At 39.1% G+C, this 13,607-nt stretch overlaps 1 protein-coding gene across 2 annotated transcripts in view; it reads right to left on the bottom strand.

Annotated features, from left to right (window-relative positions):
• LOC103372297 (rho guanine nucleotide exchange factor 7-like) overlaps nucleotides 1–6,196 on the bottom strand; it is a 32,528-nt gene extending 26,332 nt beyond the window's left edge. For both annotated transcript variants that reach the window (XM_008301900.1, XM_008301901.1), the window contains exon 1: nucleotides 5,974–6,196. In XM_008301900.1, the coding sequence (XP_008300122.1) occupies nucleotides 5,974–6,138 (165 nt within the window). In that variant the 5' untranslated portion in view covers nucleotides 6,139–6,196. The remainder of the gene's footprint in view (nucleotides 1–5,973) is intronic.
• Between the last annotated feature and the right edge of the window lie 7,411 nt (nucleotides 6,197–13,607).

Here is a 13,607-nt window from a genome sequence, read left to right on the forward strand (position 1 = left end):
TTTTTTTTTCGTCTGTTAAGGTATGTGTTCAGACTTGTACTGTACCTCTACTGTACATATATTGAATGCTTCCCGCCTTACGCGGCGCCCTTTAGTTCATGTATTCTGTGGGAGAGGGGTACAAGTCTTGGGAACTGCAGCGGATTTTGTATGTTTTTCTGTCGTCCGTTAAGTTGAAGTAAACGGAGATTGCCTCCAAAAAGATCCTTGCTTCAGCTAATATGACACAACGCAGTAGAGAATCCACTGTTTACATCCACACAAATACTTTGCATAAACAGAAACGCACTACAAAAAGAAAACGCTGCATATACAGACATTTTGCATGAATGAAAACAAATGCAAAAAGAAAATGCTGCATATCCAGTCACGCAATGCAAGTGCCACAGGCCTATAGGGGCAGTAGTGAGCTTTTCACCTGACAAGTAGCTGTATGAAAAGGTGTGTATCCTCTCGTCTCCATGGATAAACATAAATAACAGAGAGAACACAGGGAGACAGCAGTAAAACAACACTTCAGCACCCATATAATCATAGTGACTGAAAAGCTAAATACTTAATAGTGCCCCTAGAGACCTGTGGCACTTCTGTTGTGTGACTGTAGATAAGTGATTCATCGGTTTGAGTAAAGTCCAAATCGTCAAATTCCAGCTTCTAAAATTTTCTAGTTTCTAGTTTCTTTACTTCTATGATAATAAACAGAATATTGCTGCTTTGTAAAGTAAATCACCATTTGTTTTGATAATCAAATAATTGCTGAGTGACTTCTTCTGACAAAAAAAAAAAAAAACACTTCTTGGATTCTAGCTTGTTACACGACATGAATTTTTTCTGGTTTCTTTCCTCCTCTATGGCAGTAAAGTGAATATTTTTGGGTTATGAGATTAGCCACCAGCTGCTCCGTAAGTGATACATTGTTTTGAGTAATTTTTCAAAAGGAAAATAAAGTCAAAATCTTCCAATTCCAGCTTCTAAAATTTCATAATATCATTAAGAAAATAAAGAAAATGTAAGTAAAACTCCACTGATTCAAGTGTAAAGTAGAATATTGTAGGATTTCTTTCCTCATCTATTGTTGGGTTATTAAATGAATCACGAGCTATTTTCCTGATTGATTACTCAGTTTGAGTGATTTCTTGAGAAAAAAAAACATCTACATTTTCTAAATCATCCTTCTGAAATAATCATGTTTTCAGGTTTCTTTAATCCTCTTTGACAATTAATGGAATATCATCGGGTTAGATCAATCAACAACTTTTGTTTAATAATTTTGACTTCGTATAATTTAGTTTCATTTAATTTAACAATAATTTTACAGAAAGGGACAAAATCCATTGATTTTAGTTTAGAGTATTTTCTGGTTTCTTTACTCTTCTGCATCAGTAAACCGAATATTATTGGGTTAACAGATTAATTGCCAACTATTCTGATAACAGGTCATAATGTTTTAAGAAAACAAGTCAAAACCTCTGATTGTAGCTTCTAATTTGTTTTAAATGGATATATTTTGGTTTCTTTACTACTCTATGAGCGTAAATTAAATATTATTGGGTTATTAAAGAAACAACCAATTATTTTAGAACTGATTATTCCCTTTGAGTCAGTTTCTAAAAAAAGAAAAGAAAAAAATAGTTAAACTTAAAATTGTTAAACTGGAATATTTCTGTGTTTCATTCCTCCTCTGTGACAATAAAAAGGAAATTACTGGGTCATTAAATAAATCCCCTATTTCACTAACCAATTAGTCAGTTTGAGAAATATTTTAAGAAAAAAAACCAAAATAGGGTTTTGTTTTGTTTGTACTTTTCTGTGACAGTTAACAGAATATAATTGGGTTATTAAATCAATTTAAATCAATCAGCAACCATTTTATCAATCAATTAATCAGTTTGAGACATTTTTAAAGAGAAATTTGTCAAAATCCTCTGATTTCAGCTTCTTAGATTACAAAATGTTCTTGTTTCTTTCTTCCTCCATTATAGTAAACTGAATATTATTGACTATTATATGAATCTCAAATTATTTTGTAAACTGATAATTCGGTTTGAGTAACTCAAAGAAAAAATTTGTCAAAAATAATCGTATGACTATTTTGTTGCATATTGTTTTTCTAAGCATAACATAAACTGACATTTTTGAGAAGGATCCTTGAAAAGTGAATTGTGTACATGACACGTACTGATCAGGAAATTTTCTAGCTAAAAAAATGTACTTTTCAGTATAGTCTCCGGGGGACAAAGCCTGTACTATGTAGTGGGGATGCTATTGTTTTAACATATCTTTGGCATTTCCAACTGATATAGGTAAAATCTTTTTTTAAAATGACAAAAATATCTAAAGTTCTATATTCATGTTTAACAGCAGGTTGCTATTATGTCTTCCTCTTGCAAAAAACTACTACTTTCTTCATATTTTCTATCATCATTCATCACAATTATACTTTTCCTCACATTTTGCATCCTTTTAACTTTTCAAAAACATTTCCCACCACATTCCAGTTTAATTACAATATCAGTTTCAGTTTTTCTCATATTCCCCGTTGCTGATGTACTGTCCTACTGTATGTCCAGGGCAGAGATAAGTCGAGGAAGTGTGCATGCGGCATGCAGTTATTAATACAGCCCTGGGGAAGCAAAAGAGCGAGTCGCTGATAAAAAAAAGAAGAAGACATTCTTCAGATTAGATAAAGACGAATAATAGAAGTGCAATTGAGGCTGCACACGCTGTCATATCACAGCTTTGCATCTACCCCTTGTATTATAAAGTCAGAAGGAGGAAACTGAGGAGGAAAGAAGCGATGCAAGCGAGCGAGGCGAGGGCAGCTTCCTTGTCTGCATCTTTAGTCGGTAAGGTAACATCTCTGGCATTTATAGCAGCTGTGTTCCACATTTCCCACCTTCTTCTACATCACAGCTCAGACAGAAACTACTCAGTGAGAATATGGCTACAGGAACTGAGCCAAAACAGAGAGATATTTCCTATTATGTAAGCAACCAGGTTAAGTGGAAGTATCAGGAAAAAATAGGAAGAACAGCAAAAAGGAACAAATAAAAAATTGTAGAACTGTGGGAGTTGCAGCATCTATAAAAAAGAAAAAAACACTCACATATGTTAATGTATAGAGGATATATCACAGCGCTGTCTGTGAAGATATGTCAGAAGAAATCTTAGGAGCTTCAGTACAAAGCAACTGGACGTCTCTTTTTGGTTTTTGAAGACAGTTCTAACCAAAGAAGCCTCTTGGATGAGGCTAAACATCCTCAAAAACCTAAAAGAGACTTCCAGTTGCTTTTTACTGAAGCTTCTAACATTACCCCACAACTTCACAGACAAGTTGTTGTATATTTGACATAAATAATCTTCATTGCATAGTTTGTCCACCGGAGAGTACCGACAGGCTTATTTTTCAGCTGCAAATGTTTGCTCAGTACACGTTACCCATAGTCAGGTCAATATGGGTTTTCCAGGTTGATGCCGATTATTGGTAATCAAAACAGACAGCTAATTTAATTTGTTGACACATAAACGTGATATTTTCATAGCCTCTGACGGCAGGAAACTTGTCATTCATAACTAGGCTTCTTCATTACAAAGAAATAACATCACTGAATATGTACAATAGAAATAGGAGCAATGATGTCAGAGAATCACACATTAGAACTTCAGTTGAGATCAGCAGCTTGTCTCCTGCAGTTATGTCTGCTGTTCTGCTCTGTGTATGGTTATTTTTTCTCTGTTCTGTCACTTTTATTGTCAACTGAGACCCATATCTTAAAACATTCTTAGCTAATGTTCGGGTTAATCTACTGCTGCCTCCTAATGTAGGCGGTGAAGCAGCTAATGCCCTGGTTTGTGGCGACAACTTCTTGTTTAAGTTTTTGCAGGTTGTGTCTCTGCTAGAGAGACATTTCTAGGACAAATGACTGACTACAGACAAAGAAAGGCAGCAAGAAGGTCACCGGTTTGCGTCCTGGTGAGGACACCCGGGATCTTTCTGCGTGGAGTTTGCATGTTCTCCCCGTGCAGCGTGGGTTCTCTCCGGGTTCTCCGGCTTCCTCCCACAGTCCAAAAACATGTTGAGGTTAATTGGTGATTCTAAATTGTGCGTAGGTGTGAATGTGAGTGTGCTTGGTTGTCTGTCTCTAACTCAGGGGTGTCCAATCCTGGTCGTCGAGGGCTACACAACCCTGCATGTTTTAGATGTTTCCTTCTTCCAACACACCTGATTCAAATGATCAGCTCATAACAATCCTGATCATTTGAATCAGGTGTGTTGGAAGAGGGAAACATCTAAAACATACAGGATTGTGTAGCCCTCGACGACCAGGATTGGACACCCCTGCTCTAAGTGTAGCCCTGTGATAGACTGGTGACCTGTCCAGGATGTCTCCCGCCTTCACCCTAAGTCAGCTGGGATAGACTCCAGCCCCCCACGACCGTGAGGATTAAGCGGTGTATAGATAATGGATGGATGATTGGGAAAATGCTCAATAGTGATCTCAATAATCGACCAATCCAATAATCACTACCAGCGAAACCTTAATTTGAAACCATATTTAAAATAACCAAATAAAAAGACTTGTTTATGTTATGTGTTTATGTAAAAAGAAAAGGCACACAATTCTCTAATATATCATCATCTGAATTGTGTTAAATTGAAATATCGACATCTGAATTGGTTGAAAAAAAATCTAGTACTGGACTTAGAATCTTAGTTCTGCACTTTTTGGTGACATTTATTGTCATTGTTTTTAAAAGGTATGGAGGCCTGTCTTCACTGATCAGGGAAAAAACATATAAACAAGCCATGTGTTTGCATACATGTAGTGTTATCTAACTTGTAATTATTTTATCAGTGAAACAGTTTGATAGTATGAGAATACTGTTGTGGGTCAAGGCATTTAACCCACAAGGGTTTACAAGTTTTACAAAATCTTCTTAGCAGCTGTCTGGAAATATAACATATTAAATCCACTATGGCAGCAGATTAAACAGAATTTAGATCAGCAATATGTTGCCTGATTTGGGCCACACTGGATCTCACGTCAGCATCATGAGGGAACAGTTGTTTCTCCCCCCTGTGAGGACACACCATTGTAAATGTTTTTTAACCAACATCAGATGCTGCCATGTGCTTAATTGGATGAAAGATAACTGCTGTCACAATATGAAAAACCTGTTATTTAACATGCAAATCTCTCAGGCTTGTGTGAAGGTGCAAGTAGCCTCGAGCAAAACTCTCCCTGTCTCTCTCTTTTCAGGAAAAACATTGCCTCCTTTAGGTTGCTGTCTAAACTGGCTGATGCTATACGTTGACAGACACAAACACTGCGCTGTTTCTTTAAAAAGGGAGAGGGTCCATCTCCGTCTGTGCGCCTTTGCAGTCAATGGCGGCCCACTCTTATAGCTGTGTACAGATAGTCACTCATCCCTGTCTGCTGCCCGCTGCGTGGACCAAAATACACGGACACACATGCCCTGGATTAAAGAGGAATTTAAAACAGTGGGCTTCGAACGATTACGCACGACGCTCGAGTGTGTAAACCTGCGTTGAAAGCATATGAATCGAGGCCTTCATTGTAAAGATCATAAAACACCAGAGGATCCAACAGCAGTACATACATTTGATGAATCATTTTTTCATCCCATAACAATGATGCCTTATTTAAAGCGGATCGATACGCAGTGGAAACAACGGCCTTTCCGTTTTTTTTTTTTTACGCGCTGACATACGTATGTGCAGCCACGGTGCTGTTATCGCAGACAATAACACGGGCTGCCGTGACCTACAAAAGAAATTGCCTCATGGATCAGTGGGCAGAAAGAGAGGCCAGACAACAAACCGCGTCGGTTTTTTTACGGATCCGGGCAGACACGCCGACGGGGCGGGCGGTTGGTTATGCGGAGAGAGAGTGCGGTTGTGGAAGGGTGGAGGTGGTGGTGGTGGTGGTGGTGGGGTGTTATTGCCCTTACTTTTTCCGTGGACCCCGGGCTGAGCCGCTCCAGCAGTCGGCACAAGACCACCCCATCTTTCAGGGAGCTCTGCAGAAACGCTTCGGGATCCGAGATGGTCTTCTTCGGCGACTCCAGCACCCCGAGCGTAATCAGCCATGTAACCGTCTGTTCCGCCGAATTCATGTCCAGTCACAGCGGATCAACAACAACACAAAAAAAAAAAGCTGGCTGTGTGTGTATATATATAATTTTTGGTATCTGGTAACAGCCCACCGCCCTGGTTACGCTGTCATCTGTGCGTTACGACAGAAACATCATTAATCCCCAAAAATGATGCATGAGGTGTGTGAGATAGAGAGGCTGCGGGAAACCCTCTACCTCGGGTGGATGCGGATGACGGCTGGCTGATGGAAATTCTGGTTCCCTCCCTTTCAATGGTCTGTTTTTGCCCCCCCTTTCTCTCTAACCTGGAAAGCTGTCAAGTGCGGTTCGCTGTGATGCGTTCAGGCAGCGGACTGCATACATGCGCATCGCAGCCGCCAGCCGCTCATCTATTGGATGACATCACAGAAAGAGGAAACAAGCCAGTCCAACCAGTTGTTAGGGCACTTCAGCATGTCATGAATAGGCTTTCACTGCGTGGCTTTGCATATCCTGCTCTTTTATCCGTTTATTAGAACCGCGCCACAGGCTATCTGTTGTTATCTGCTGTAAGCTGCGTTTTTGTTTTTTTTGGACAGGCCTCAGTTCAAAGAAGCAGCTGAGCAGATAAACATTAATTTGTATTTAAAGACACATTTTTCAAAAGAAAGGTGACACATCATGTGTTACAGGAAACAAGGAAATATTCTAGAGCTGTTTTCAAAGCCACGATGATCTGTTTTGGCTCTAATCTACCCCCAAAAGTGCAATTTAATGCAGTAGTTCTACCATTTCTGCTCCTAAAACTGATATTTTGCAGGAACGCTGAGCAGTTTCACCTCTGTAGGGCCCTGGAACATTAATATATGCTAATTTAAAGTCACGTTTTGCTCACACCTCATTAAAAATATGTAACCTTTAAGTGGGGTCACAAACAGACACCAGCTAAGGATGTTGGTAACTACTTCTGTTTATCATCATCTCTTCATTTTCTAAAATGCCAACAACAAAAGAACCTTTTAAAAAATATTTTGATTGTTATTGTTGTCCAAGTTTCCCATTTGTGTCTCTACAACTTTGATTTTCTTACTCAAATACATTGTAAATGAGGACTTTATACCTCAGTGTACTCAGAGTTTAACACAAAGGTTTTAATGAATGAATACATAAATACTCATTTTTGTGACCTAAAACTGACATTTTGCAGAAATATTGAGTAGTTTCACCCCTGCAGGCACTAAAACAATAAAATTTAACCTGTTTTTAAACACTATTTGCTCACATGCTTCGAATATGTAACCTTTAAGGTCAGGGTCACAGAGGGCAGGAATGCTGGTCAATAATGTTTTGATTGTTATTGTTGACCATGTTTCTTGTTTGTGCCAGTACATTTTTTTATTCTTTTTTACTGGGATAGATTGTAAATGAAGCCTCAGTGTACTCAGTGTGATTTATTAAATGAACATTATGGAGGAAATTGAAGCATTTGAAGAAAGATGATAGATTTGTATGATAATAAAACATGTAAACTGCAGTGTCTCATTAAAACATTTAGTAAACTAATCAGTTAGATGAGGAAATTAGATTTTAAAAAGTAACACTAATATTTGTTTACCTGTTGGACTGTTGTGGTTTTGTTCTGTCAGTTGGACACATCAAGCTAAACAATGACATGAAATGATGTGAACATCTTCAGAAACAATCTAAAGATGTTACTCAGTGCTGAAAGGGAGTTGTGCGTTTGTGTGTGAGTGTATTGCGTGTGTGTTCAAGGCACTACAAGGAATACACTTTCCAGCCCTCACACTTTGTTTGTCTTGCAAAGGCAGGAGTAAAACATTGACTTGACATATCACAGTCACACTGAAACTGACTCTGGAGCAGAGCAAAGCTTCACTTCTTACACTGACCACAGGGTGGCGCTCTCTGCTCACTGTAGCTACTGATCACCTCCAGCCTGTTCATCCAGTGTTGTATAGATGCTGTCAGGGTTATGAGACACCTCTAGGTGGCTTATAGCTACTTGTACACGTATTAACTCAGAAAAATGCAAGCTAAGCAAGGAGTCAGTTATGGCCCATGAAAAACCCCAATCACCTTCACATGAATGATTGCTAAGCATTTAATCTATTTATTTTAGGCGGCAGGGGCCTTTGGTAAGAAAATTAAGAGATCTTAACATTGATAAAACTGAGAAAATGCATGTTAAGAGGCTTAGTTATGAGCTCTTTACTTAAATACGCTGAAAACCTGTGTGTGTGTTCTCTATTATCTATAGCTGGCATTTGGAGAAAAATAAAAATGTCAGATGGAAATAGTTTGAAACCATTTATGGAAAGCAAACTGGTTCTTAAAAACGTTATAAATTATTGATAGGAACACCTGGGTTGCCAGGTTGTCATCGGTGTTTATCTTCCTCTAGCATGGCACTCACTGTTTCTTCTGAGCTCCTCGGTTCATCAGCATGGTGTCTAGAAAGTTTTAGTAAATGACTTGTTAACCCGAGCCCAAAATCATTTACACACCTAAATAAACTGGATATTCCTTTGTTTCGTAGTTATGTTGCAACATTTGCTTGGTAGAAGTGTATATTGTACTGATTTAGGGGAACTCCTCACGTGTCAACAGTATGTGCTCATTGTGATAAGTCGTTTTAACGCTGATCTCAGTGGTTGTTCAGGAGGCACAACAGCTGAAAATCAGCCTGAAGAACTCATACAGCCTTTTTTTGGGTGACCAATGAGCAGCATCCCCGTCAAATAAATGATTACATGAAATAAATGCAGAGTGTTTTGGCTGTGGGCTACCTTCAGCACTGTGTATAATTGATTTTGCTTTTATGCACCCCTGCTATTACTATCCAGCTGTTTGGGTTTGAAAGTTGTCTTTTAACTTCTACTTCACCCACTAATAAATCAAGCATTACAAATTATAAAGCCTTACAAACAGATGGCTTGTTAGAAAATGCTACCAAATTGACTCCATTTCCATCTCTACCTGCAGGAATCTGGAATCCCCTCAGGATCTCCATGGCAACCGAAGCAAGCGGTGAGGACAGACATCGTGGCTCAGCTCCACTCCCGCTCTCGTCTCCATCTCCACATCCCTCGTTTTGCAACTGTGTGATAGAGAGCGGTGTTGTTAGGAAAGGCTGACTCTTGAGGCCATCCGTGTTCTAAACAGGCAGCGTCGAGGGATGCCGCTGTGCCTTTGAGGTCGTGTCGTCATGGGTCCGTAACCAAGAGTGCTACTGTGTGGCCGTGGATACTGGCCCCAGGCATATCGCATCCCTTCATTCCCACTTCATCCCTACAGTTTCCAGTCTGTTCCAAAAGGAAAACGCTCTTGATTCTTTCTCTTTGCTTCCCGGTTTTGTGAGGATGCAAAGGACAATTCAGGATAACATTCACTGATTCTGTCTGGTCAAAAGCCCAGATACATTCAGTGAGGCATTTCTCATATTCTGCCCTGTCATGTGTGGAAATGAGGAGATTTAATCCTGTATAACACTGAACTATGTCCTCGAACATCCAGACAACATCCACAAAAACTGAACATTATCAACTCCACATGAAGACATAGCATATAGCAATATTTGATACAGTGAAGTGTCCACTGAGTGTATGTGTGCATTATTAACAAGCAAACACACCGTATAAATAAGGTTGAATTACAGATGAGTGTTCAATAATTAACGAGCTGGAGTTTAAACTCTCCTTCCCAAGTGCAGCAGCTTAGTGCTTGTGTCTGAGACGGGCTGACATTTTTAGCTACTAGCAAGTGTTTAGAGTGATATTATGAGGTGGTAGCTGTCCGTTAAAAAGCTCTGTAGTGGTAAAAGGAAGGGCGACGTGAGTGAATGAGCACGCAGACCGGAACAAGCAAAGTAGCGTTTCTTCCCACACCATCACTGGTGAAGCATGAAAACAGATGAATTCAGGTTTTACTGACACATCTGACAACAATAACCTGAGGATTTACTGCTCTCACTAGCTGAGCTGAAACAGCATTTTTAAAATATAATTTCATCAACTGCTCTCAGTAGTTAACATATAGCGCAAAACTGTTTATTATTTAGATTACTTAAATATTGGTGCTTGTTGATGTGTCTTTTTAGAAAGTTTTCATCATTCTAGTAAGTTCAGGGCTGACTTTACCCAAACAGTATACGACTCACTGCACAATAAACAAAAGAAACACAGAATGTAAATGAAACTTCCCTTTAAAACAAGGAAACAACCCATACGCAAAAATGTGTGAGCCCACACAAACATATTTCATCTGAAATCAGAAGAATCAGTTACCGAGATAAAGCCAGTGTGAAACCAAAAGATGAAGGAAGTCACACAGACTCTGTAAATAGGACAGAAGCTCTGATCTTTTCCATTAAGGTTGCAAATCTAGGCATATAAAGAACATAGCTGCAGACATGAACACCAAGTACAGCTGCAGATTAAATAAGTTTCTACATCTGGACTCATAAACAAGTAAAGTTCCAGAGTTATCAGGGGCTGCCCCCGTGTCCAGTCCGTGACAGGTGCCATAAACAAATAAGGGGCGCTGTGGTCTCTGGGGTGTGCAGCCCAAACCGAATTCTAGATTTAATCAATTAAAATTCTCTCTGTTCTCCATCTTTATAAAGAGCATGCTGCTGCTATAGAGTAAAAGGTGGTTTGAAGGATCATGGTGTCGCCTTTGGCCCCTTAAATCAATGCAGGCAGAGCTCAAATATATCAATCTTCTTGTGTCCATCTCTCCCTCTTCTCTCAGCTTCCCCCCAGAGCCATCAGAGCAAAAGAGACAGCTCATATTTTATTATGACAAGGCAAAGTCCGTGCAACCCAGAGCCACTTCACAGGCCAGAATGCATTAAGCAGAATAATGGATGGACTCGACAAGCTCGCAATGCCAAGATGTCGGAAGGAGAGATGATCAGACATGCATTTTCTGTAGAGGGAACGTAGCCAAGAGCGGGAGACAACAAACTCAGTTTTGCCCACAACATGCTTTCAGCCAAAGAACTGTTTTATGGTAGGTGTGGCTTTGCACACAGAACTGTTTACTATACAATGTAAGCGATAAGGACACATAAAATCTGATTTTATAGCAGAGAGGAGGAATATAGAAAATTGAGATACATGAAGCAATCTCTGATATGGGTTTTGCACAACTCTCCCTCATTGGGAACCACAGGGGTATAGGGAGCATTACAAAACCGGGTTGGGTAATCAGGCATAGCAAATGTGAGTAAAGCCCCTTTAGGAACCTGAGATATGTGTAACAAGGCACAGTTTTTGTGAAAGGTTTACTATAGACATATGAAAGTGTTTTATGTTCCCTTTCTCCTTTTGTTTTCTCTTGTCTTTGACGGTAATGTGAGTAGAGGACTGTAAGTAAATGTGAGAAAGGCCCCTTTGAAAGTCTGACATTTGAAAATAATGTAAAGAAGAAAAAAAAAGGTAACCTTGATTTGCAGTATAGTTTGCTTGAAAGTGTATTTTACACTAAGTGTTACATTTTACTTGTTGATTAAAACTGTACAAGTGTGACCAACTTACAGGACAAATATTAGTGATGATTTATGCCACCCAAAAGGCTGTAGGAAAAAAAAAAAGAAAAGAAAAAGTAATGATGTTCTAAAGAGGCCGTTCCCATCCATGCATCTCAATAAATGCTGCCTTCTGTTTAAAGCAGCTCTAATGATGTTTTCTAATCACAACACATCAGATGACAATGAGTGATGTGAATGGTGTCACTTACAGCCCGGTTCATCAGTCTTATTTTGCCATTTCAAGTAACTGCAGGCAGTTGTTTTCAACAAAAAAAAAGCTCTAAATAACTCACTGCCCCAGCACTTAGCAACTGACAAAGATGGCCGATTAACACTGTGGCGCATTTAGCAGTTATAGAGAAGCTACTGGGGACAAAAACAAAGCTTAGAAGAAAATTTATTGGGTGTCCAAAAACAAGACCCTTGAAGATGCTCTCCACTGAAAAATATGTTGTGGTCACTATTAGTGTGTTGGATGTGCAATCATGATGTCTTGTGATGGCTACCATTGCAGCCATACAACAATGTCGCTAACCCCAGTAGCCACTTTAGCTTAAGTTGAGAAACACAATTTATCGTTTCCAACAACACTTTCATAATTTATTTAGCCTTTGTTGAAGACCTTAAGTTCTATTTTTAGTGTGCACATTTAGTTATCTTTTGTATGTTCCGCATTGTTTCATTGTACTTATCTTTTCTTTGTTTTACTGGTGCTGTCTTCTTCTGTGGTCATGTGGCTAGTTTCAGGCAAAAGCTTGTACTAAAGGAGCACCAGGCTTTTATACCAGACCTACCAATCAGACCATACCAAGTACTTGCCACTTCAAGGGGTGAACCGGGACTATTTGATTTAAATATTACTTTATTTGTTTGATTTGTAATGGGTAATTACCATATTTTGGGTTTGTGAATTATTATTCTTTTGATTAATGCGATTAATTGTACTGTTTTGTGCTTTTTGTTGTTAGTTTAGCTGTAGGTGTTTTAATGTTTCCCCTGTTGTGTGTAACTGGTTTGATTAGTCAGTACTCCCTCTTTGTGCAGCTTGGTTGGTTTGACCTCTTTCATGGGCCTGACTTTAATGTTGTTTTTTGTAACTTTGTCATATTTCGGGTAAATTAAGAACTCAGTCTGAAATTTACCTGCAAGTCTGAGTGCTTTGCAGCTCCGTCCCTCACAGACTGTTCACAGTTTGATGCTAAAAGATTGCTGTTGTTGTTGTTTTACCTCAATTTGCTTAAAGTGGGAAGTTTCCCGGTGCTCATCTCATGCACACCAGGTAGCTTAGAAAAGCTAACAAAGACAGCATGGAGGAGAACAGAGTAAGGTGTAAAAATTTGATTTCAGATCTCTGGACAACTAATCCAGTTTTGGGTCATCTTTGCTTTAAAATTGTGGCGTATAAAAGTAAACGGAGTGAGTTTGGATTGAAAACCCAACTGGATTTATGGCAGTTTCCTGGTAAGTAAGGAATGGCTGACTATTACCTGATCCCAGGGCAGGGTTCAGTATGCAACTTGTTCAGCTATGTCTTGGGTGTCTGTGTCTTATATTAGAACCTGGATAAGATAAGTCTACTTTTTTCTTTTAATTTTATTTGCTAATCTTGAGACTTCTGCTTCACACTATCACACCTACTGTCTTCTTCTTCCCTCTCTGGCCCTTTACAAACACAACCATACATCTCAGAAATGAGCTGAAGTGAATAAAATTGTTCTAATGGACTACAGTCTGTTCACACATTTCCCTATACGCCCACAGTCTCAATTATCATTTCTGGAACTGAAAATGTCTGAAGGCCTTTTTCTCGCTTAGTTAATTAAGGAACATTGGATTTTTCTGATCATTACGCTGAATTTAGTCAGTCTCTGACTTTGAATTAGGTTTCTGTGTATTTTATGGGCGTTTGTATGGGAGACACTTTTGTATTTGATTATTAACACAGTAAGGTGGTTGGTTT

The sequence above is a fragment of the Stegastes partitus genome, unplaced genomic scaffold (genome assembly GCF_000690725.1).
Source record: "Stegastes partitus isolate 25-593 unplaced genomic scaffold, Stegastes_partitus-1.0.2 Scaffold1728, whole genome shotgun sequence".
Taxonomy (NCBI): domain Eukaryota; kingdom Metazoa; phylum Chordata; class Actinopteri; family Pomacentridae; genus Stegastes; species Stegastes partitus.